Source organism: Trichogramma pretiosum, unplaced genomic scaffold (genome assembly GCF_000599845.2).
Source record: "Trichogramma pretiosum strain Unisexual culture from Peru unplaced genomic scaffold, Tpre_2.0 scaffold56, whole genome shotgun sequence".
Taxonomy (NCBI): domain Eukaryota; kingdom Metazoa; phylum Arthropoda; class Insecta; order Hymenoptera; family Trichogrammatidae; genus Trichogramma; species Trichogramma pretiosum.
In genome coordinates, this window is record NW_019641680.1 from 294,220 (window position 1) to 318,347 (window position 24,128).

A 24,128-nucleotide genomic window follows, 5' to 3' on the forward strand; every position below is an offset into this window, starting at 1 on the left:
CACACCTCGCTCCGTGGGCCCCACCCCCATCGAGGCCTCGCGCCGGCTCCGCCCACTAATGGCTCTCGTCGCGGCGTCTGCGGATGTTTTACCGCGGAGACCGACCGGTGTCTCCCTCGCGCGTTCGAGCACGCGAACGAGGCAAATTGGTTTAGTCCAACTCTGTGCTGTGAACCGACGAAGGAGAGTGGGGGAGCTTTCCCCTTCTCCCGCACTTCGAATGCCATGCTCACCGTGGCTGGCTCGAACGGCGGCCGAACAGTTTAACCGGCTAATTCCTATACGGCAGCCTCAATCAAGAGCAAGCCTCTGTGGAAGTAACGTCACACGCAACACGCGCGCGCAACGCGGACAGAGAGAATACGAGAGAGAGTCGTGTTGTCGTCGTGCGCGGTTCGAAATATTCGCGTCTGCTTTTGCCATTCGCTGCTCGTTGTTATTATATATTTACGTGTAAAACTGACGGGCGACCTTTCCAAGTCGTTCGCGTTTCTTTTACAGCAGAAAAAAATAAAGTATCAGTGAGTGTGTCGATGGTGGTGTGGTGGTGATTGCGCAATCGACTCGAAAAGTGTTTGTACGAAAAAAAAAGTTCACAGTGGGTCGGAATCAGACAGAGAACGGAGCAACCACCAAGGACATGATCCTGCGAAGTAACGATTTTACCTCGATCCTCGTTAGTGCCACCGATCACTCGACTCATTGGTATTCGTAAAAAAACAAAGAGTAAAAAATCGGTATAACAACGAAAGCAGAAAAAAAAAGTTGGAAAAAGTGTTGCGAAAAAAGTTGTGCTAAAATAGAGAGAGAGAGATAGTCGTCGAAGTTTTTGCGATCAAACTATCCGTGTGTCACGAAACGTGTACGAAAAAGTTGGTGCGAATTTGTTGCGCGGTGGTGCGAGAGAGAGAGAGAAGAATAGTATTTTCTCCCCGCGAAAGTCTCGGGAAAAGCCGTCAAAGTGACGCTGAAAATTCCCATCGCGTCGCCGGGCGTAGTGTCGCCGCGTACAATGATGCCGCTCGCACCGACGCCCATCGTCCAGGTACCCTCGAAGCCCAAGATCGGCTTCAGCATCGACTCGATCGTCGGCGGTGGACAGCAGCGCGAATCGGCGGCGGCTCGCTCCACCAGCAGCGACGACGAGCAATCGTCCCAGCTTCAACAGCAATCCCAGCTGCAGCATCAACGCGATCTGCTGCATCGTCACTCGTCCTTCCACGAGCAGCAGCAGCAGCTGAGTCCAGGTAGTCATCATCTTCCTCATCATCATGGTCATCATAATGTGTCGGGCGCGACGAGACTGTCGCTGGATCGCGACTCGCCGACGGCCGGCCACAACAACAATCAGTCGTCGCGCTCGCGCTCGCCCGGGGCCCACTCGGACGGCAGCGACGGCCGACCCCTGTCCAGGGGCTCCAGCGTCGAGTCGTACTCGGCGCAGAGTCGGCGCAGCGGCTCGCAGCAGCAGATGCTCGCCGTAACGCCGATGCACAATCATCATCAGCAGCAGCGGCATCACAATCGCCAGCAGCAGCAACATCGTCTCGACTACAGTGCCAAATCGCTGCTGCTGAGCGACCGACGAACGACGACCAACAGCCACAGCGGCGGCTCGACGCCCAACGGCTCGCCGAGTCCTCCGCCGCCGCCGACACAGACGACGACGAGCAGCTCGCCGCAGTCGCGAACGACGCCCCAATCTCAGCAGCCCCAGCCACCACCGGGTGTGGTGAGGCCGAGCCCCAACTATCTGGGCGCACCGCCGGGCTCGTCGCCGGCCGCCACCGTAGCGGCCGTCGAGCAGCTCAAGAGCCTGTACGGCCTGCCCGGGGCAGTGCACGGGGGCGCGGCCGCGGGCGGCCCGGGCAGCGCCGGCGAGTACCACCACTCGCAGCACCTGGCCCAGCAGCTGGCGGCGAATCTCGCCGCTGCCCAGCACTTCCAGGCGGCCAACATCGCCGCGGCGCTGCAGGCGCATCACGCTGCGGCGGCACCCCCGCACGGCGCCTTCCCGCCGACGCCCGGGGCCCCGCACCACCCCGCGGCGCCCCATCCGCACCAGCAGCCGCTCTACCCGTGGCTGCTGTCCAGGCACGGGCGCATCTTTCACCAGAGATATCCAGGAGGTGAGTGTCGACGTTATACCAACTGTACGATGTAATGATTATCAATTAGGCGATTAGCCTCGCGTCGTTTAACGATCCGCGTTCGCACAATGTAGTATGTACACTTGCGATCGTTATTAATATAATAATAAAAAATCGCGCGCGCGCGCGATGGCATAAAAAAGTGCAATAGTGGCGTGGACCATTACGCGATAGTTTAACGCGCGCCGTGTGTCGCTAATGTGTGGGTATTTAGTTGCGGCCCGTGACTGCTGCTCGCTCGGCGCGATTTGCATAATTATATTAATTTGCCGTTTGTTTTTACGATCATCGCGCGCAGACGATCGGTATAATCGATGAACGGTTGGTTGCGTCATTTCTCTCTCGCGCGCGCGTGTGTTCGTGTCACATTATAGAGATAGGCACGGTGTATAGTCAAGCCCATATAAAATACGCGTGTGCGTGTCGCGCCTGCTTGTAATATTTATATTTATTACAAATGTAAAACGCAGCGGCGGATTTATTGTGCCTCGAATTCGAATCGAGTGTGGGAAAAAATCGCTAATTTATCCATCGCGAGTTTTCCTCTCAGATCTCACTGCAAAGCTCGCGGCGAGCTTTATTAGCATCGTTTGTCTATATAATAATCTTATCAAGGCTGTGGAAGTGCACTGCATTAATAAAGTCCGAGAGTCGAGCGACGCTGAGATTCGCGCGGTGGACATGCGATATTCTAAATATAAACATTGCATACAATGTATTAAGACCGATTATCAACGCGAGTGTTCGCGTGTGTGTGCGGAACGTCGGTAATGCAAACCTTGCAACTCGAAAAAGAGCAAAATCTTGTTTTTAGTTGGACCCTTGTTGAAATGGAAAAGTTAATCATTTTTCTGCCGATAGCTACTATTTCATCTTCTCTTTCTGATTAAATTTTTATCTAATTTTCTCTTTGTTAAATAATTGAGTGCGTGTAATACTTCTAAGCTCGTTGTTTCGTCAATCAGGCCGTTCGATATCAAACAAAAGAAGCTGTTAAATTTGAGAAAAGAAGATTAGATGTGCGTCCAAAAGCTCAGGCACACAATCCACCAGTTTACAAGTGTTAACGGAATTTTCACGCATTACATGAATATACGCGACGTTCGTGCGATACTGCAGCACGAATCTCATCACATGTAAACACACGCACACGATCTGCCTCGCTTATAAACTCTCGGGCTTCAATCAATGAACTTGACGCTGGGGCGCGCGAGCGATAAATAAAATAACGTTACATATATCGCTGCGCGCTGATTGCTCGTAATTGAATGACGCGCGTACGCAGTGGCTGCTGCTGCTGCGAGAGAGATTACGATTATAATAACCGCCGCGCTCGCGATCGGCATCGTTTATGAACGTAATTATGTATAACATCGCGCGTGTATATGTACACCGAGCGGCAGATGTCTATGTGCCGGAATGGCATACATGTAATAATATCGTGTATGAATCCCGAGTACTTGTGCGCAATATCGCTCGAGTGATAATTTCGAGAAAAATCGAGTACAGCATCGCAGTGACGTCTGCTGACGCGTGCAGAAAAGATGATCGACTCGAGACGCGGAGTTTGCCGAGTATATAATAATGTGTATAAAATTCGCGCACGCGGGCCACATGTCGCCCCGCGTACTTCGTTATAATTGGCTCGAAATTCGCTAAGTGAATTAACGCCGTAAATATAATAAAGTAGAGTCTCGGCTCGAGGTCGATAAATCACTCGCGCCAAAAGCGATATCGCGTGCGTCTCTGTGTGTGTGTATAATAAGGGTCGGTTAAGGTGCACACACACACACACACACACACACACACACACACATCGTGACTCTCGGTTAATATTTCGATAAGAAACGTCCGCGCGAGTGTTTTAATAACGCGCCATGAGATCGACACGCAGCGATGGTCGTCTCGTTGCGGTCGTCCGCGAGATGACAATTTTATAACCGATTATTATTTTTACACAATGAGTGCGGAATCGCGACTATTTACGCGCTAAATCTAACGAGCCTATAATATCGCGCGTTCACCACCTCGGGGCCTTTTAAATTCCCGCGAGCCACGTCGAGCTTGGCTTTTGTGCGCGTACCTATATATAAAACGATTGATCGACGCGCGCTGTCGATCCTTCCATAATACAGCACGAGTTCTTGGCACGCAGCTAGCTCTCAATAAAGCTATTTTTCCCTCCAAATGCGTGTGTATAAATACACCCATCACCTATATATATAATAATATAAAAATATAATCTCGAGGATATTGGTCTCTTGTAATTGCCTTCGACATTTCTCTCTCTCTCTCTCTCTCTCTTTAGATCAATCCGCAATTCTCTCGTCTAGTTGGCTGCCGTTTCTCTCTCTCTCTCTCTCTCTCTCTCTCTCTCTCTCTCTCTCTCTCTTTTTATAACTCAATTTTCGCAATTTTATATCACGTACCTGTATCTATATACAACTCGATGACGCTCGACGCGCATTTATACAGTATTATACACACAGCAACGCTGAGGCCTCGTAATAGCCCCGATACGATGTGGACGGTTACATAGTCGGCTCGTCGTCCCCGGCGCAGCAACTCCTAGGAGGTCAATCGTATCTCTCTTTACATATCTTCTTCTTCTTCGTTCTCGCGTACACTTCACAGACACACACACGTGCGTACTTAAACTGCACACGCGGCCAATAACACAATCGCCGTAAATCGCTGCTGCTGCTGAATGTGACTCGGCCTGTTGTACCGAGAACCATATTGACTTTTTCCTTTACGTTACGCACACGCACATACACACACTCGGTATAAACGCATTCGAAATTCACGACGAGCCCTCCTTTTTTTATAGTTTCCTACATACGTACACACGATAGCTTCTCTATAAGCGTAATCGCTTTGATTTTCCCACGTCAGCGTGCGCTGGATACATCGCGCTCCTTTACCTCGATCACGTATAGTATCGCTTCTATACTCGGCATTTATACACTCGAAAAATCGATTGAAAATATTCATCGAGTAATTAGCGGATAAAGCTCACCCTTGTACGCATGAATTTTAATATTTTTTTTTATTATCATTGAGCTCGAGCACTATATAGGCGCAGCGCACTTATACTCGCGAAATGATTAAGTTGTTAGAGGCAACGATGTGCGGTTACACGCGCATATACAGCTGCGATTCGCGGAGCGTAAAATTAGCCCCCCGGCAAATCACTTACTTACTACGCGAAACAATTGCAAATATAAATAGTCGCTTTGCTCATATCAAAGGAAATACGTATACACACGATGTATAGTTGCGGTTGCGCGCTTGGGTGTATACATCTGCGATTCGCACGTTATTATAACGAATCAAAACGTTTATCTCTTTTTTTAGAGCCGAGATACATGCATACATACGTTCACATACATTAATGAAAAAAAACAGCGTTGCTCCTTCTGCCGCCGCTGCTGCATACATAGGCTCGTTGACGATGGTGGTAGTAGTGTGTGTGTGCGCGCATATACACACGCAATATCGCCGATCGACAACGATTTAACTCGTTGTAAACACACCTGCGTGCTGTGGGGCTCCGCACGCGATCCCGTCGCGTATATAGTCATCGTCGTCTTAGTATATAGTCGTTGTTATATCGCTTTGATACACACACATTCTGCAGCGCGCGTGTGTGTGTGTGTGTGTGTACGCGAGAACTCGCGGGGGAATTGGAAAAGGCCGAGTTAAAAGTGTGACAGGCGCAGGAGAGCGAGAGAGAGCGAGTGAAAAAATACGTATATAATCGCACGAGTGCGCATATAAAGAACCTACTTTGGCTCGGAAAATAGCCAAGCTCTATAGCGATCGAAAGTCACACATTCACCAGTCCCATGACAAAAGTCCCACAGGTATAGTTTAGTTTATTATACACACCTCGCGCGCTTGGCTGGCCAGTCTCTCACTCTCTCTACGTATGATCCTCCCTTAAGCCGCAATATAATTGTTAACAGCTATCGAATTTCATACACTCGAATCTTTTGCTCTCCTTTTTTCTCACTCTCGAGTGGATCCTTTCATTCGTATATAATATTATTTGAAAAGTCACATTTTTCGAGCATTTAATCGGCCATTATTAAAGTGCCATTTATATATAGTGCTCGACGCGGGACGCCCGGGCCTCAAAGCCTCTCTCTCTCTCTCTCTCTCTCAAAAGGGCCTCTTTTTCGCGTTGCTGCACTTACTCTCTCTCCAAACTTGGATGCGTGGTACGTGTGTGTGTGCCCACTGCTGCTCTCCGCGTGCATTGTCGTGGGGCAAAAAAAAAAGGATCGCGTGAAAGTCGACTCGTTGACGAGCTCGAGTGTATGTATACGCCGTATATAATATACAGCGCACCGCATTGTGTACGTATTTGCTCTTTTCATTGGATTTCTCGCCTCGGGGCATAATGGGAGAGCTCCCAAAGCCTCTCTTCTCTCTCTCTCTCCTCCGCCTCGTCCGCTGCTTCTCATTCTCATTCTCTTTTTCACTAAATACATGTGGGCTCTAGCGGCACACACAACAGCATCACGCCTTACACTCCAGAGAGACTCTCGAGAGCCGTATACGTATATATGTACTTAACTTCTCTCGAGTTAAACCTATATAGCTGTTTTCGAGCTAGCGCCTATAAAATCGGCCCCCGTCGCAGCTCGCCAAATGCCATCCCCTGTATATGTATATAGGCGATACGGATCTCGCGATCTCGTCTCTCTCGTCCCGTCCTTGATTAATGAAGTATCGACAAAATCAATTTTTCTATTGAGATATTATCCGAGCCGAGGATCGCCTATATACCATACATCCTGAACTTTTATTTATTGGGCCTTTTTATTATTATATATATATCTGTATTGTGAACGCGCACGGGTCGAACGATTAAAATGCCAATATAGCTGTCGGTGCGCCGAGGATCCTCTCTATACATGATACGCTGTATTATAATAATGTGGGCCGCGGCTCGCGTCTGTCGCGCGCGCGCGAACGACATAGCTAATGAACCGTTCAGCGGTCCGATCGCGAAGATCATCGATTATGTTTCGTTCTGTCTTTCTTTTCTTGCGAGGCAGCGGCGTCGGCGGCGGCCAAATGAATGATTAGGGATCGACGTGCACGATCGATTACTCATATTCGTACTTCATTTTTCACAAATTCCAGAGCAGAAACGATAATAATATGCGATCAGGGGGGGCGCCTCGGAGCCGAATCAAAATAAAAAAACAAAAACGATCCGAACGCGCGGGCCAATTCTCTCTCGATTCGTATCGCAGCGCGCCTCGCTAAGATTTTCCTCGCGACGACCTCTTCGTCGTCGTCGTCGAGCATGAGAGTGTGATTTTTACTCGTACGAATAAATCTGCGGAGGCCGCCCATAAATAAGCGGGCAACAATTTGTTTGTGCCGCTCTCTTATATAAATACTGCGCGCGTGCATGCGCATTCGTGCATGCGCCAAATGTATATAATGTGTGTGTGTGTGTGTGTGTGTGTAGAAGTGACGCGAAAAAAAAAACGAAGTAATATATATGCCATATAGCGTATAGCGCGCGTGTAATACAAACGAGCGAATTTCGTTGAAGCTCCGCAGAGAGAGAGAGAGACAGACCCGTGCGGACTGCAAGGGATTTCGAGCTCGTAAGTTATTCCGCTCGTGCTCGCGCGCGCGCGCGCGACGATGATCATCGCTCGCGAGAGCTTATATTATACGCATACGTTATGTATGTATATATACGCGCGCACACCGCGACTCGAGCACGCAGTTCGAGAAATTCCAAAGTGCACCCCGCAAGAGCGAGAGAGAGAATGTCCTCGTGCGCGCTGCAACTAGTATAATTTTCGTGCGCGCTTACGGGACGATTGTTGTTTTTTATAACTTTTTATTTTCCAACGCTCGTTAGTTCGAATTATATAAAGAAATAATACAAGTCGAAACGAGTGCATTGGCGGCCCACCCGCGAGCAATTATTCACTTAGGCTAGTTTTCGCGTGTATGCGATACTTGTTATGCCGTAAACGCTACGCGATCGCGCAACTACTATATACACATTTGGCTCGCGCGCGTACCTACTCGCTCTATCGGACAACATTTGTATGTAAAAATTTTTTTTTTTATTTACCATTCCGCGGAATACGTTCGTGGTGCACTGCAGTACGACGCGATAGGTAATAGATGCACGCGACGAGGCGAGCAGAGAGAGAGAGAGAGACAAATTATGCATTTACAGTCGAAGCGCGTCCATTACACGGCTCCTTTTTTTTTCTGCGGCCGAACCGAACGCATCGACAGTACACGGTGCAACACACACATACACAAGCATCGTTGCATTTGTTTTTTCCCTAAAGACTCCGGCCTGTGCGCCGAGCGCGCCTATATAAGCGTTTCGAGGTTAATGGATTTACGAACGACTGACGAATGGTTAAACGCTCGCCCGACTGCCTGCCTGCCTGCGTTCGAGAGAAATTTGTGAATTCTCTTTTCTTTTCTTCTCTCGGTTTTTTTTTCTTCGCGTACGGATACGCACGTATACTCTCTCTCTCTCTCTATAGATATATCGGTAGCCTGCAATTAGGCGATTTGCGCTCGCGCCGAGCGAGTGCAAGAATTTTTTTTACGATTTTTAAACAGTTTCGCTCGAGATATAGTCATAAAACATCATGGCTGCAGCAGTCTCGGGACTTGGCAGCTACTACTACTACTACTGCCTTGGCAGCGTCTAGCGAAAGAGTAAAAAAAAAAAAAAAAAAAGAGTTCGGGAACGAGCACACGGCTTTTTACACCTCGACTAATATCGGGGCTCTCCCAACGACTTCCGTTCCGGACTAATCGGCAGGCGGCAATGCCGTCGAAAGGCTTATGCCAATTACTTTATATAACGAAAAAATTTCAATCGCGCCTCTCGACTCGACCCCAACCGAGTGTCGTATACCTTTGTCCAATTCGTCGTAACGATGATTGAAATTATAGCCTCTTAATCGTCACAAATTATCGGTTTGCAATTAAAAAGTTTGTGCCTTCGATTCGGTGCCGATCGATCGCACCCGCAAGACTTTATTTATATATACCCACGAAGCGCGAGGTTGGAAATTTTCTCTCGTTCCGATAATTTGATCGTCAACGCACACACGTCGCATATTACAGTTGGTGCATACAGTGGTGGCAGCTTATTAAGCTGCTGCTGCAGCCGAGCCCGAGCATTACATATGCGCAACGAGTGAGACATCATTGCTCATATATATATACTGTACTTGTGGCCATTTGGTATTCCGGTGGCGTTGTGACGCCACATCGCGGACGGACTGCATCGGTATTATATGCACTGCGTCGTCGTCGTCGCGCTGCGTTAATACGTTACGTACTGTACGATACATAATATATATCGCGTGTGTGCAGTGCATGCAGTGCCAATGACGTTGTTGTTTTATTTTTTGTTTGCTCTTCGTACCACCACACAGCCTCTGTGTGTAGTGTCGGAGCGATAAACTTTATACCACGTACGAAATCGTCGTTCATCAATTAATACAAGGATCGTTTAGAAATCTGTCGACGAATCGATCTTAATATATCGCAACTTTCTTCCCACCCAGGCTGTACTTGTATTATATTATCGAGCACCTAAGCTCTCCGTGTGTGGCTCGTGCGGAATCACGGCATTAAATTATAATTAATAATAAAATTAGCGAATCGATATACGCGTATAATAAATTACGCGTATACATATTCGACGTATTCTCAAAAGTACTCATTGATTTATATATAGTTGTACGATGTTTAACCTTGCGCCTCTGTTGTGTGTCCCCCCTCCCGTCTATACAGGTCCAGAGATTCCGGGCTACCTGCTGCAGCCATTCCGCAAACCAAAGAGAATAAGGACGGCCTTCAGTCCGTCGCAACTGCTGAAGCTCGAGCACGCCTTCGAGAAGAACCACTACGTAATTGGGGCCGAGAGGAAACAGTTGGCGCAGGCGTTGACGCTGTCGGAAACACAGGTGAGAGACAATTCGGACGCAATTCTGCATTTTATTTATATATTATACGCGCATACAAGCGCAGAGACACATTTTATAAATATTGTAAAATATATGGGTACGCTGGTACAAAAATGTGTACATTATCGTTTCGCGGATCGACCGACGGCTGCTGATACTTTTTTCTCTTTCGATGTATGTATGCGTGTGGCGCGTTTCATATACGTGTCGAGTACCGTTTTTCGTAAATAAATTGGATCGAAAGCTCATCGATCACATTTTAAAACGCACACACACAAACTTATACACGGATCACGCAGCAAAGATCGAAAAGATTATTACTTTATATACATAATTTACGCGCTCGCTCGCGCATAATACGCTGTACATAAAATACGAGAGCAGCGCGTTGGGATTTTCGCGTGCGCGCGAATCGAATGATTTTGAGTTTGACGCTCGATTAGAGTCGAGCTTATACGTCGTAATAGGTCGAGCAGCGAATTTTCGATAATTATCTCGAATCGGCTCGCGAGCGTTATTGGTTTGATTCGACTCGGACACAAAAGAAGACCGTGCACATGCATGCATGCATGCGCGCGCGTGCAGGTATATTACGCGGAGAGGGAGAGGCCGAGGCAGATATATTTAATCGAGTGACGGGAAAATTGTGTATTCCAGCATACACACACACGAGTCTGACATTGGCTACGAGATCGCACTCTAATTTGAAGTGTATATATCTCGAGCAGCCGAGAAAACGGATAAGGTAAATCGATTGAAAGTCCACTGATCCGAGGCAAGTGTGTGAGTCTTGTATATAGACACACTGTATACGTATAAGCTGAGAAAGGCGTCACCGTATCCACACACACACACACAGACAGAAACTCGGCATTAGCGAAAAAGTCGTATATATATATACTGTATACATGTACGAGACTCGAGCGTGTGCAGTATTTGTCGCTCTTGGCGCTCTTTAATTGGCTATCGAGCGTAATTGCGCCAAAGCCGAGAGAGCCTATACACTCGACCGATCGCGTGTGTGCACTTCTACTGCTGCTGCTGCCTTATATTGGACGCTAACGTGCGCGCGCCTGTGTGCATGTGCAGCGTTATTTCACGTATATAAAGCAGCATCGGATCGCGAGCTCTGTAAACGTACAAGTGTGTGTGTGTGTATAGTGGATATTTAGCTGCGCTCGCGCGCGGTAGACACATGCGCGGTATCGCGACTATTCGCTCCGCATCGAGCGACTCGCCGATTTTTACATACGGGCGAATTCGTGTGTACGTATATTGTCGTAGCAAAGATTGAGTCGATCGAGTTGATCACGTTTTACACAGGGATATCTACAAAATTCCTAACTCGAGCTTTACTTATGCAACTAATTTCACTTTGTGGCTAATTGTGATTCAAGCATTGAGTGAAAGTATATTTATTGGCGTTCATATTATACATTGCCACGAGTTTGCCACTTGTAGATTTACGGATCAAAGTACTTGCCATCTAGCGGTAGAAGCTTGAATCATCGTCTTTGAAGTGAACGAAAACTGCTTGACATTTTTAATATTTCTCATATAGATGCGTATCAGGAAAATCGCCAAAAACAATTCAATCAATCTAATTTCAAACATTTTAAATGATCATGCAATTAAAGTTTCAAGTAAAAATACTTCAAATAAAATACTTTAATTTCAATGTCCGATTTAACGCTAAATCTGCACTCGATTAAAGGTTTCTCTGACAATGTACAGACTTAAACAGCCTATACCGAGCTCTGTAGCGCAGCTTCGATGCTGCGCTTTATAGAATCGTCTTAGAAGACGCGAGAAGAGTGCGAGGCAGTTCGAGACGCCGCGATGAGGTTTCGCAATTGCACACATCTATGTATGTACGTAGGCTTTGACACCGAATGGGTTTCGCGAGCCATTATGCGACTCCGTGTACGACTCCGGGTACACTATGTAATTACCCGCTTCGCGCGCGCGCCGCAACGTGTATATGTATGCATATTAGCGCAGTTCACGGAATACAGCTTAACTCACGCACGCACACACACACACACACACACATACACGCGTAATAGTTACACGCGTTCTCGTTCTCTATATATCATATTACGAGTGTACTATTCGATATAAATAACGCGCGGCAAAGTTTGTATATATATTATATATTATGCACTCGGCGCGCGGCCTTTTTGCGCCGCGCGTTTGCCATTATTATATTACGATCTCCGCCAGAGCCGATCGAGGCAGTATAGTATATAGTCGCAGCTATATAGACGAGGAGAGAGAGAGAAACTATTAAAACGCGCTAAAGTACTTGTTAACAAGGACCACTAGCGTAATTTTGCACACACACATACACACTCGCGCATCGTAATTACGATACACACGTTATATATACTCGAGCTCGTTATTTGATAAATAGCGTCGTGTAACGCGCGCGCGCGTATAACTCGCGCTGTAATAATAATTTTATGCATCGATATTATTCTCTAGCTGCTGCGTGGTAGTGGTGGTGGTGACGGCGGAAAGAGCGACAGCGCACTAAAAATAAAAAAAATAAAATAAAGGAGAGAGAGAGAGAGAGATGACTTTTAAAACGGCACGCGCACGCACGATATAACCTTATCAATCATTGTTTCTCTCTCTTGAGCTATTTTTGCCCCGAAACCGGGGGGCTCGTGCTATAGTAGCACAGGATCTCTCGCTCTAATCATCGCTCTCTGCGATCGCGTAATTTCTCATTACGAGCCGAGCACGTGCGGGGTGCGCTTGGCTATTTCGTGCCCACACACACACACACACACACACACATACGTTAAAGAGTTGTGGTCGTCCATATGAGAGAGCTGCTGCTGCTGCTGAGCTGTTTGGCGAGTCACTCACGAGCAGCGCGAGCTCCACGTTGTAATTACGCCGAGGCAGGCTAATCGCTCGGTAATTAGCCCGGTAATATACACGCGCTCCAAGGGACACACGTATTCTCTCTCTCTCTCGTGACATGTTGGTATACGCGCGCGCGCACCAAGGCATTAACGACCCTTTGTCCGGGCGACCTGTAGCTGCTGCTCGAATGCACTAGCTGTGTGCACCAAGCGAGCTCTTAAGTATGACTTTGCATGTGTGTGTGTGTGTGTGTGTGCACACGTTATAATGGTCTTTTAATAATAATTGCCTCTCGCGGATCTCGAATCTCTTTTTTTTTGTTCGGACTGAGTGTGTGCATTACATGTATATATACGACGACGACGAGATGATGATCGAACGTGACGGAAAATCCACACGAGTCGAGTATGTACAGAGATAAACGCGTACAGTAGTATTATGTACTCGCGATTCGGAGTTCAATATTGATAAACAAATGTATATACGTTGCGTGCGTTACGCGTTATGCATCGTCACACGTACACATCGTATGTGTAGCTCCGAAATCATCGTAAGAGCCCAAGTATTCCAACGCACAATTATGTCCAGCGGCTGTGTCGACTCTTGCGCAAATCCGTGTTGTGTACGCGCGCGCCGATAAGATAAGAGCCGCGCGCGCGATGGACCGGGTGCCGCGTGTATACGAGAGCTTGAACGGCATATTATACATGTGCTAATGTAACGTAAGATAATATTAATATACGCATCGGCGTAAATCAATTTTCTCTGCCGCCGCTGCTGAAACGTCGTTGTTCTTTGCGAACAATCTTTCTCTGCATATATGCGTGCACAACATGGTACATAACATTTGCAACAACGACAAAAAACAAAAGCATCGCGGCGCGCACAGCTCGGCAGCTTCGTTTTTACGATTGTTCAACGACTACTACTACTACTCGACGCCTCGCGGTCAGCTCACTCATGCGTTCGCGTTTTGCCTAGAGGCGATAAATTTTTCCCCGCTAGAGAGAGAGAGAGAGAGAGCCCCGAGATATTGACCGTGTATGAATGTAATGTACTTAGTTGCAGCTAGATACAGCGTCGATGATACGTGCTCGCGATAAACGCGGAGCGAAGGCGAGTTCATTAATTTATGATTGCCTTCTTACGTTTAGCCGATGGATTTTTCATCCCGCGCGCCAATTCGCGAGAACGTATATATAGGTTACGCGCGTAGTAGCATTAGCAGTTTATAGCCGAGATGTACCTACTCTAGAGAAAGAGACGTAGTCAAAGTTACGATAAAAATAAAGTAAAAAGATGGATCGCCGAGAGAATTATAAAACAACGTATAATATAGACGAGTAGTGTATTAGCCGGCGGCTATGCGCGGCCTAAGTATATAATAATGCGCGTGTATACACAACATTGCAGCTCTATATATGTATGCGTATATGTGTGTGTGCAGATCACACAAGTGTCGCTGTAATAAATTCTATATACGAGTTGGCGCGCGATGCAACTCGCGATCCCTGAGCGGCCGCAGTTTTATCTATACGCGTGTATCCTCCCTTTTTCGCTCGCACCCGATAATTAAATTGGCTAATTTATTTACCTTTCCTTATTGGACGTGTGCAGCGCACACCACTGCCGCTGCATGCGCGTGTTTATAATATACGCACGGCAAAGTACAGGCGAGTACTTGTTATATAGGGACAAATTTACGACGCGATAATTATTATATCGCAGCGAGGGAGCCCCTCGTTGCTCGCGACTATTATATTAAATTCGCATTCAATCGTATCGATAGCGTTAAAAATTGTAGCTCGTATGGCGTAGAGATCATCTTCGCGACTCGTCGTGTCCCCCAATAAAGCTCCGAATTCTGTACAGGGCAACTTATCCCCGGCTCCAGACGCGCGAGAGAGTATTTCGGCGCTCGTTAATAAATCAAGCAAGTGCACACACACACACACACACACTCCATGCAGCAGCAGAGAGGATAATCCGAGTCTCGAAATCGTTATTGTCCGTGCGCGAGTACTATATTATAATAAGGCAGCAGCAGCAGCTCTTGTACTGGTGCGCGCGCGCGCCTCGAAATCGCAATGAATTAAGGTTAATGCGCTCGTCCGCGCCCGCTGCGCACTGCACACAGCATATAGAGGACTATGTGCCGCGCCGCGAAGTCATAAACGCCCGAGTGTATATCGCGATAGTTTTTTACGATAAGGAGCGAGAGTCGGTCGAGCTTTCCTCCCCCCTCCCCGACAGCCGCGCCAATAAACGCGATCGCCCTTCTTTTATAAACAGCTCTTACTCGACGCGCATAAACGATCATTGTGTATATATAAGCTGGAGAAAAGTCCTGCAGAGGGAGAGCGAGAGCCGCGAAAAATAAAACAATTGCGTTTACGTACACGCATACAGCGTATAGTACAGAGAACGTCGTCGTCGTCGTCGTCTCGTGGTGTGCAGGCTCACACCTCGTTATGCATAATGTCGATCGCAGTGTAGTAGTAGTAGTAGTGGTGCACAAACCAGCTCTGCATACACAAGTCTCCGTATAATGCGTATAACGATCCTCGCAGCCAAGCACGAGCTTTATGTACACTATACGTATATCCGATCGGTGGAGGCAATATTTATGCCTCGGGCCAAATAATCAATCGCTACTCTGCAGCAGCAGCAGCTCATGCTAATTTTGCATTTTCTTTATTTCCCTCTTCATTTCCCTCTCTCACTCACTCGCTCGCTGCTACTCCCACCCCCGTAGGGTCACGTGTGCGCGTTAATCGCCGTTTAATTGACAGATTTCGTTGCCCATCACGAGCCGCGCGTTGTTCTCCGTGCATACACACATATTTATAATAAAATGCGTACATAATATATACGACGATCGGCGGTGGGCATTGAAATGCAAAGGTAGACGCGCGGCGTCGATCGTCGTCGTCACGAGGCGCGACTGAAGCCCAGCCGGAAGTTCGTCTGGTTTTATATGAATTTTTTGACGTCACGCCCCAGTGTGTGTGTGTGACAGCTCAACTCGCAAATCCAACGCTACACAGATAGTTATATATATATATATCTCTCTCTCTCTCTCTCTATTCCAAATGTATCGGCCGTACTGCAATAATATTGATTTACGCATCCTATATGCGTCAGTCTCGTCGTCGTCTCTATACGTATATACATCGTCAACTCGGGATCATCCGAAAGGGCTAAATTCGATCGCTTTTCTTTCTATTTGATCGCGCATACGTACGCAGCGGGGCAGGAAAAAAATAATAAAGTTTGCGCGCGGGGGGCGTTTGTGTGAAATGGAAATGAAAAAAAAAAAAAAAGGAAGAGAAGGGTAGGATGATCGCAAGCGTGACCCGCGCGCGCGACCAGCGGATTATCGCGAGATATATATATGTAATAATATTTGTCGCTCGGGTGCGTTGAAATAACGCCTCGATCTGTTTGCTCGAGTATAAATTTCACGGCATCTCGTCCGTGTTTTTTCAGGCCTCTGTAATATCGTCGTCGATGCGCTCGCAGCTCGTGATCCTCCTTGTATTATATATGTAGGAGCTCTCCAAGCTGCCGTGTAAATAGTCGACTAATTGTATTGTATATACACATACACATACATACACACACGCGAACGGTACGTGTCAGCGCGCGATTATATTACATATATGACAGCTACGATACGGCAGCGAACGAGAAAGCGCGACCTTATAAACCGTATCATAATTATAATCACTTTTTAATACGCTAACTCGCCTAATTCCTTATTTAAATTATTAAATTAGCTGGGAAAACTTTTTTTTCGAGTATCATAAATATACATATGAATATTATATTATGGCCTATACACGGACACTCGATATATAGGATAGGCAGTCTGTGCGCGAGGAAACGAGTTCGAGTCCATAAATTTCGCCTCTCGTGCGCGGCTGCATGTATAATGTGCGTGGTGGCGCGTATACAGATCGGATATATATTTATAATGAGGCCCGTATATGCTCGCGTATATGCGTGATTCGAAATCCTTGTAATCATTTGCATAAATCGATCGATTAGTATGTTACACTGAAAATATATTTAACGCGTATTAATATTATGCGACTGATTTGTTCACACGGTAGTTTTTTTTTTTTTTTTTTTAATTACGTCGACTGGTCTTGCTTTTTTTTTATCTTCTTTAATTAAACGATCGCTTCGACAAATCTTATTAACAAGCTGCGCGTGACATCTTTACGTCATCGGTTTATAATGATAAAATTGACGGTTGCAGCGTCGGATGGACAATTCGAGCTTTGCTCGCAGCAATTAGTTCGCTTGCGAATCTGAACAAAAAATTGGTGCGAAACGAGCTAAAGACTTTATTATTTTCCCTCGTATAGTCGCGATTCGCTATTACAAGATCGCTATCGCGACGATTGCTCTCTGCACACAGACACACAGACACACAGCTCGGCGAGTCGTATTTAATCGAGACTCGTACAGGCAGCAGCATTTTATATTATAATACGACGACGCGTCGCGCAGGCAAATTTAATCGAGCCTTAGGTGAGCGTCGCGCGAGTTGGCACGCCCGTGTAGGTTGGAAAACGACCGATTTTACGACGTCTCCGGCACTCGCTCTTTCTCCCTCTCTCTATTTCCCCCCGAGAGAGTTCGACTATACACTAATCGCAGCTATATAAGTCGCAGCTTGTTTCGCTTTGTCAAACACAATGCAACGACGCGTGTTTTAACTCGCGGAGCCCACTCGCGCCTTTCGATGTAGTTTGCGCCTTTTTTTATTCAACGTTCGTGTAAAAAAAAAAGAAAAGTAACAAGCGGAAGGAAAAAAAAGTAAAGATAGAGAGAGAGAGAGAGAGAGAGAGAAGGCCAATGCAATAAAGACGGTGAAAGGCGGTGCAATTGGTGCAGCGACGAGGTCTGATTAGTCCCTGGGAATATCATCGCGCGCGGGCAAAGCTCGGGCTCCAAATGGACGTTATTACATTTACTCTCGACTGCAGTGTAGATTTTTACTCGGCGAGTATACAGTATAGTGGTAGTGGCAGTGGTAGTAGTAGTAGTATGCCAAGAGCCATTCAATTACGTCCAATGACGACGTCGACGAGAATGATTATGATGATGATGATGATGATGATAGCTTTTATACGCATCGAATCTGTATTGCCGTTGCGGTTTTGTTAAACTTTTTTAACTGGTTTATATAGTACAGAGGTGGGTATACAGAGATCCGTTGGGTACCGAGCGTCGACGTGGGCTATATACGCAGCAGCATTGTTACGACGTCTCGATCCGCTGTGCTTTACGCGCCAGCCTCCGCTCTGTGTGTATATAATGATAATAATAATAAAAAAACGTCCTCTCGTTTTTTTTTCTGGCAGAGAGAAGAAGTTACACGTGTTACGCCAAGTTGTTCGTTGTAATTAGCATAATAGCTCATTATAATTAATACAGCGCTCCTCCGCTCGCTTGTAAACACAAACACAGGCACGCAGCAGCACGAGAGAAAGAGAGACTATATGGCCGTGCGAATCGTTTTTTGTACTCACACATAAGAGAGAGAGAGAGAGAGAGAGACTCGAAATATATATCGAGACGAGTGTGTTAGTGTATATAGATGAAGAAGCAGCCAGAAAAAAAAGAAGGTACGCGCGAGAGAGACACGGCTAAGGAATACGAGCTGCAAGTTTTACGGGGGACGCGTTTACGGGGCATCGTTTATCCGGGCAATTATGTGCGTGTATCTCGGAGCCGAGATAGCTCCGGCGAAAATGCGCGTCCGTTACTAAATACGTTGTTTATAATGTATATAATATAATAAATTTAGGAGCTGCATGCAAATTAAGTCTTTATCGAGTGAATATCCGTCTGTGTTATTTGCTCGCGACAAGCTCGTATAACGCATTCGTCATGGTCGCGCTGCTCTCTCTACGTATAACCCCGCACAGTCTTACATTTTATAAAAAGAAGAGAGAGAGAGAGAGAGAGAGAGTAGTTGGCAAATCGTCGCTATGTATACGCGCGTTACAAATATATCTACAAGCCCCTTGGGGTGTGTCAAAAGAGTAAGAGAGAGGCTGCGCTTGTGCACATTATACACATATAGGGTAACACTCGGGTTAGGTGTATGTGTGTGTGTGTGTATATATACGCGCCCCGCGCGCAGAATCCACCAATCTGCGGACTCTCGGCGGGGTTGGTTGGTATATATAAAGTGCGTGGCAGCATCCCCCCGGTTGCTAAGGGCAACCCGCCGAGGCGAGATTCCCCCCCCCCTCACTCTCTCTCTCTCTCTCTCGATGCAGAGGGGCGCAAGCAATTCTTCAACCTCCCCCTTGGGAATACGATTACCAAATGGGCCAAAGCTATATAGCAGCGGCAGCAGCAGCAGTGTGTAAACTCGATTAAACGAGCCGGAGAGAATGTGTATTTTAGTCGCTGGGGTGTATCGTCGTCGGGGTATATAATACCGGCATAGCAGCAGCAGTAGTTTATATAATAATAACCAGCGTAGTATAGTAGATAGATGATGGAAGCCTCGACGCTTCTATTTGTTCGACTAATCGCTCGCTAAGTGCCTGGCTCGTTATAACGTTATATGTACAGTACTCGTGCCTGCTGCTGCTGCTGGTGCTGCACACGATGTGCTCTGATTGGCTCTATCCCCCTCTCTCTATCTCTCCATCTATCTCTATCTCTTATACAAAAGGGGGATGCTGCTGCTACCGCTGCTGCGAGGATTGCCTGCCATGATACGATAATATTTGTCAGCGATTTAATATTCGTTATAAGCGGCGGCGACCGAGACGAGCCGAACCACACCGTGACCGACGCACACCGACCCTGGGGTTGGATTTATACCACTACTACTACTACTACTAGACCGGGGGGTTATCGCACGTATATATAGGCCCTTTCCTCTTCGCGTATTATTATATTATTATGTACGCTTGAAACGCGGATCGATCATGCGAATTTATAACGCGCGTATAAACGCGCGCAGAGGCACGATCGAGAGACGTGTGTGTGTAAGCGTTATATATTCCTCGTGCTATATAATGCGATTATGCTAATTAGCCCTGGTACAAAAAAAAGACTGCCCCGTATGGTACATATAAGATGGACGTCTCTCTGGCAGCTCAGCTGCTGCTGCTGTTGCATTTTATACGTGCGTCCATTCTGTTCTGTTTCTTTTTTTTTCGTTATTATGTATACGTGAAATTTATATCGTGTACGTACTCGGGGGCTCGGTTTCGGATGGATACGTCCTTCTTGTCGCGTCTATATATTGCTCCTTGTCATCGTCTTGGCGTTTTCGACTTTTCGCCTGCCAAAAAAAAGAGGAAGAAATTATTTTTATAATATATATTATAACATAGGCTTACGATAATTCACACTTGTATATTATACTCGAGTTTCGTCAGCCGGCAGCATATCGCAGCACTACTCAACGACAAAGTCATTGTCGCGCAATTCAGATTCGTCCAACAATGCGCTTCGTGCTTACATTATATTATTATTATTATTATTATTATAATGGTATATGGATCCGAGGCCGGCTTAGAGTCCGATGAAATCGAGATATGCTCTCCACCGCAGAGAGCTTTGGTCTTTTTGCATTCCCACTTATTTTATATACCGTATATATAACATTGCGCGCACAGTTTGGCTCGCTTTTAGCTCTTTCTCTCCTTCCGATCGTTTCGACGGCGGCGGCGAAATAAAACTCCGAGCGAATGACTAAGACTCCCTATGCGCGATATAAAGAGCACGAGGCAAAATAGTATATAAGGGACAGACGACACGTTTCCGCCATGCGGCATGGTATATATATATCGAGTAGCTAGTTGCCACTTAATTTGCTCTCGAGGCTCTCTCTCTCTCTATCGCGGTGAGAGTACAATATAACTTGCAGCAGGAGGGGGAGGGGGGCGAGCTTTTAATACTGCGCTACTGCTACATAGGAAACCGGAGAGAGAAAGAGAAGACGACGGGAAATTGCGGTGGCGGCGCGTGCGTGCACGATCCGAGGGTTCTTCTCTCTCTCTCTCTGCTCGGCTTTGGCTTAGCTTAGTTTATACTTATATATACATAAAGCACAGTCAATCGATCGAGCTCCTTTTCTCGTCTCTCTCATCTCGGCGAAACCGTTAGCCGCTAAGGCCGACGCTGCCGCTGTTATATATCTGCAATTATCATAGCGCGACCGACTTTGATTTAATAACGATTAATTACACGCTATACACTTCCAACGTAACGTATATACTAAACATCCTCCGTGTATTTGTCTCCTGTTCCAGGTCAAAGTATGGTTCCAAAATCGGCGCACGAAGCACAAGCGACTGCAGCAGGAGGAGGAGGCCAAGACCCAGTCGAGCGGCGGCGGTGGCAACGGTAGCGGTGGCAGCGGCGGCGGTCCCGGCGGCAACAACAACGCCACCAAGAACACGCATCACGTGAGCAAGTGGCAAAAGGAGACGAGCGATTATCACGAGGACGACGACGACGACGACATGCCCATCGACCCGGAGGCCGACGACTGCACCAGCGACGAGGAAGCGTAACTGGACGTTCTCGGCCTCGATTAAAAGGGCCTACCTACACGTTAAAAAACAAAAAAGAAAACTACGACGTTCTCGTCTCGGAGAGCGTGCAGCAGAGCGGCGGCGGAGTGTCTGGAAAACACTGACGCCGATTAAATGCAGTGTCTCGTCCTCGAAAGGAAAAAAAAAAAGAAAGGACAGCAGGACACGACGACGATTGTACTTATCGCGAGTTGCGCCCCGAATTCACGCACGCGCGTAATAATAAACAAACGACGACGACGATGATTTTTTTTTCTCGTCTCGTAGTTGTCAATCGATTGTAAATATATAGAGTCGCGAATGCGAATTACGCGTCGTGGTACATACGTAGCGCGCAGTGTGCGTAGTCCTATATATAGCGAAGAGTATACGTATAGCTATTACGTATACCGGAGCGAGTGCCAAACTTCAAACCCCCTTCTCATCCCCCTATACGATACATATAGCGGGGAACGAGTTTTTTCCGTCGTTGGATTTATGAATCTTCGGCGGGAATCGGTCTCTCCCCCCTACCCTTCTTCCCGCATCTCTTTCACCTCCCAGTTTCCCCACCCCACCACCCCCTTTCTCAAGCTAATCGTTATACGCGTACAGCATTAAGCATTATTCTCATATGTAATATGATACAAATACGATAATAAAATTGTATGTATAAACGTATACAGGAAGAAACGAAACTTACTTTTTTCGAATGGAGAAAAAAGGACAAAGTTAAGGCAACAGTATTTTTACTTTTAAAGCGAAAAATCGAACGCGCGCACACACACGTTCGACGCGATGGCGGAGCGAGAGAGAGAGAGAGAAAAATGTTACTTAAGTGTGTAATGTATATCTTTGTATAGTATGCTTATTATTATATTGATTACAAAATCGACGTGTATTTTGCCTCCGACTGATTAACGATGTATATGTTCCGATACATTAATTTAGAAATATCCGAGTGGACGACCGTGCGAGCCTCCGCGAGTGTATTACGCGAGTGAATGTGTCGAGTGAAGTGAGTTTGTTTGTTTGTTTGTCTGTGCGTGAACTCGGTAACTACTATATACGTAATTCCCGACGACGAGTGACTCCAAAAACGTCTGTCCTGATATTCGCTCGATCATGCCCTACTTTCATTCATCTTTGCATTCATTTTTATAGAGGATCAAAGCTCAATATCAGTATTTAAATGATAGAATGATAATTTTCAATCGAACCATTTTTTCTATCAACAATTAAACTGTCGATATTAATTATCGAGCGAAAATCAGGTCGGACCCCTTTAAATCACTTGGTACGTTATTTATTATTCGTTAGCCGCGACGATGATAGAAAACATTGCTCGCGAGCGCGATCGGATCGCCGCGTGTGTATACGTACGTTCAACTTATAATGTATTTTTGTTCCTCGTCGTCGAGAACGAAAGAGTCGAAATAAGTCACCTAGACGCATAATACGTGCATAATCGTAAACGCGCGATGTATGCCCGTGGCGAGTGTGTTGTGTGTATCAAAGTATGTGTTTGCGCGTGTATGTGTGTGACACGCCGACGGCGGCGAGACTGCGCCGCTCGCGACGCTGTCAAAGGAGCCCACGATCTTGTGTATAAAAAGAAAAAAGGAAAAAATTTTTAGACGTTTCAAGACCGTAGATACTACTAAAATTATCGATGTAAATAATTTTTATTATTATTATTATTACGAAAAAATGTGATTTCACTCGAAGTTATTCGACATAAAATATACTATCGAGGCTTAGTCGTTTAAGGCCCGGTCGACGACGAAAAAAAAAAAACGTTTTAGCGACAATTATAATTCTAGTAAAAATAAAATATCTTATCTCAAATACGAAAAATTCAAGCCTTGTCTTTGTGCATCCTATTGTTACCCATATCATACATTCTTACAACAATTATCATTATTTTTCATCAGCTGGACCATGGCGGTCTCGAGACTCAACGATCCGATCTCCACAGCTATGCTACGAGCAAAAATTTTCCAAAGCCGCGGAATCACACACACACACACAGGCAATACATCGGAACGTCGGCCGCGTATTTATCCACGACGAAACGTATACTTTGCGCAATTTGTAGCATGTATAGCGAGCGAGAGAAAAAAAGGCACACTTTTAAAAATGACGTAAACGTGTCATTTTTCTCTCTCTCTCTCTGTCTATGCCGCAGCGTTTTAATACCTATAACACGAGGCATATAATATAAATCGTTGCACAGTTCTTTGCTCTATACATTCGCGCGCTATATACTTAACCGAGGAAACTAATTAATAGAGCGATCTTAAATTGTCAATTAACCAGGCACGCAATAATAAACCTGCACGGCGGCTATTAATTATATCGATTAAATAAGTCTCGCGCTTATTATATATGTATGTACGCGAGCCGAGACTTGGCATATAGCGCGGATCGCGCATGTGTAATACGCAAGCCGCCACCGCAGCAGCCAGCCAGCGTTATCGTGAATTTGCTGAAATTAAGTCGTAAACGATCGATCTCGTATATGGTATATAATGTACGCTGCGATTGAATAAAATGCAAGCGTC

The 24,128-nt window shown here is 46.4% G+C and overlaps 1 protein-coding gene across 1 annotated transcript; it reads left to right on the plus strand.

The window, feature by feature from the left end:
• Positions 1–320: 320 nt before the first annotated feature.
• Positions 321–23,412, plus strand: LOC106658148 (homeotic protein empty spiracles-like). Its single transcript, XM_014379977.2, has 3 exons — positions 321–2,129; positions 9,960–10,132; positions 21,301–23,412. The coding sequence occupies exons 1-3, from the start codon at positions 1,013–1,015 to the stop codon at positions 21,562–21,564; spliced, it is 1,554 nt and encodes a 517-aa protein (XP_014235463.1). The 5' UTR covers positions 321–1,012; the 3' UTR covers positions 21,565–23,412.
• The last annotated feature ends 716 nt before the right edge of the window (positions 23,413–24,128 follow it).

Bases quoted from the DNA above. Each gene is read 5' to 3' on its own strand.
- LOC106658148 (XM_014379977.2), top strand. From the start codon at position 1,013: ATGATGCCGCTCGCACCGACGCCCATCGTCCAGGTACCCTCGAAGCCC. The intron at 2,130-9,959 runs GTGAGTGTCGAC...CCGTCTATACAG, and splicing joins TCACCAGAGATATCCAGGAG to GTCCAGAGATTCCGGGCTAC. The intron at 10,133-21,300 runs GTGAGAGACAAT...CTCCTGTTCCAG, and splicing joins TGACGCTGTCGGAAACACAG to GTCAAAGTATGGTTCCAAAA.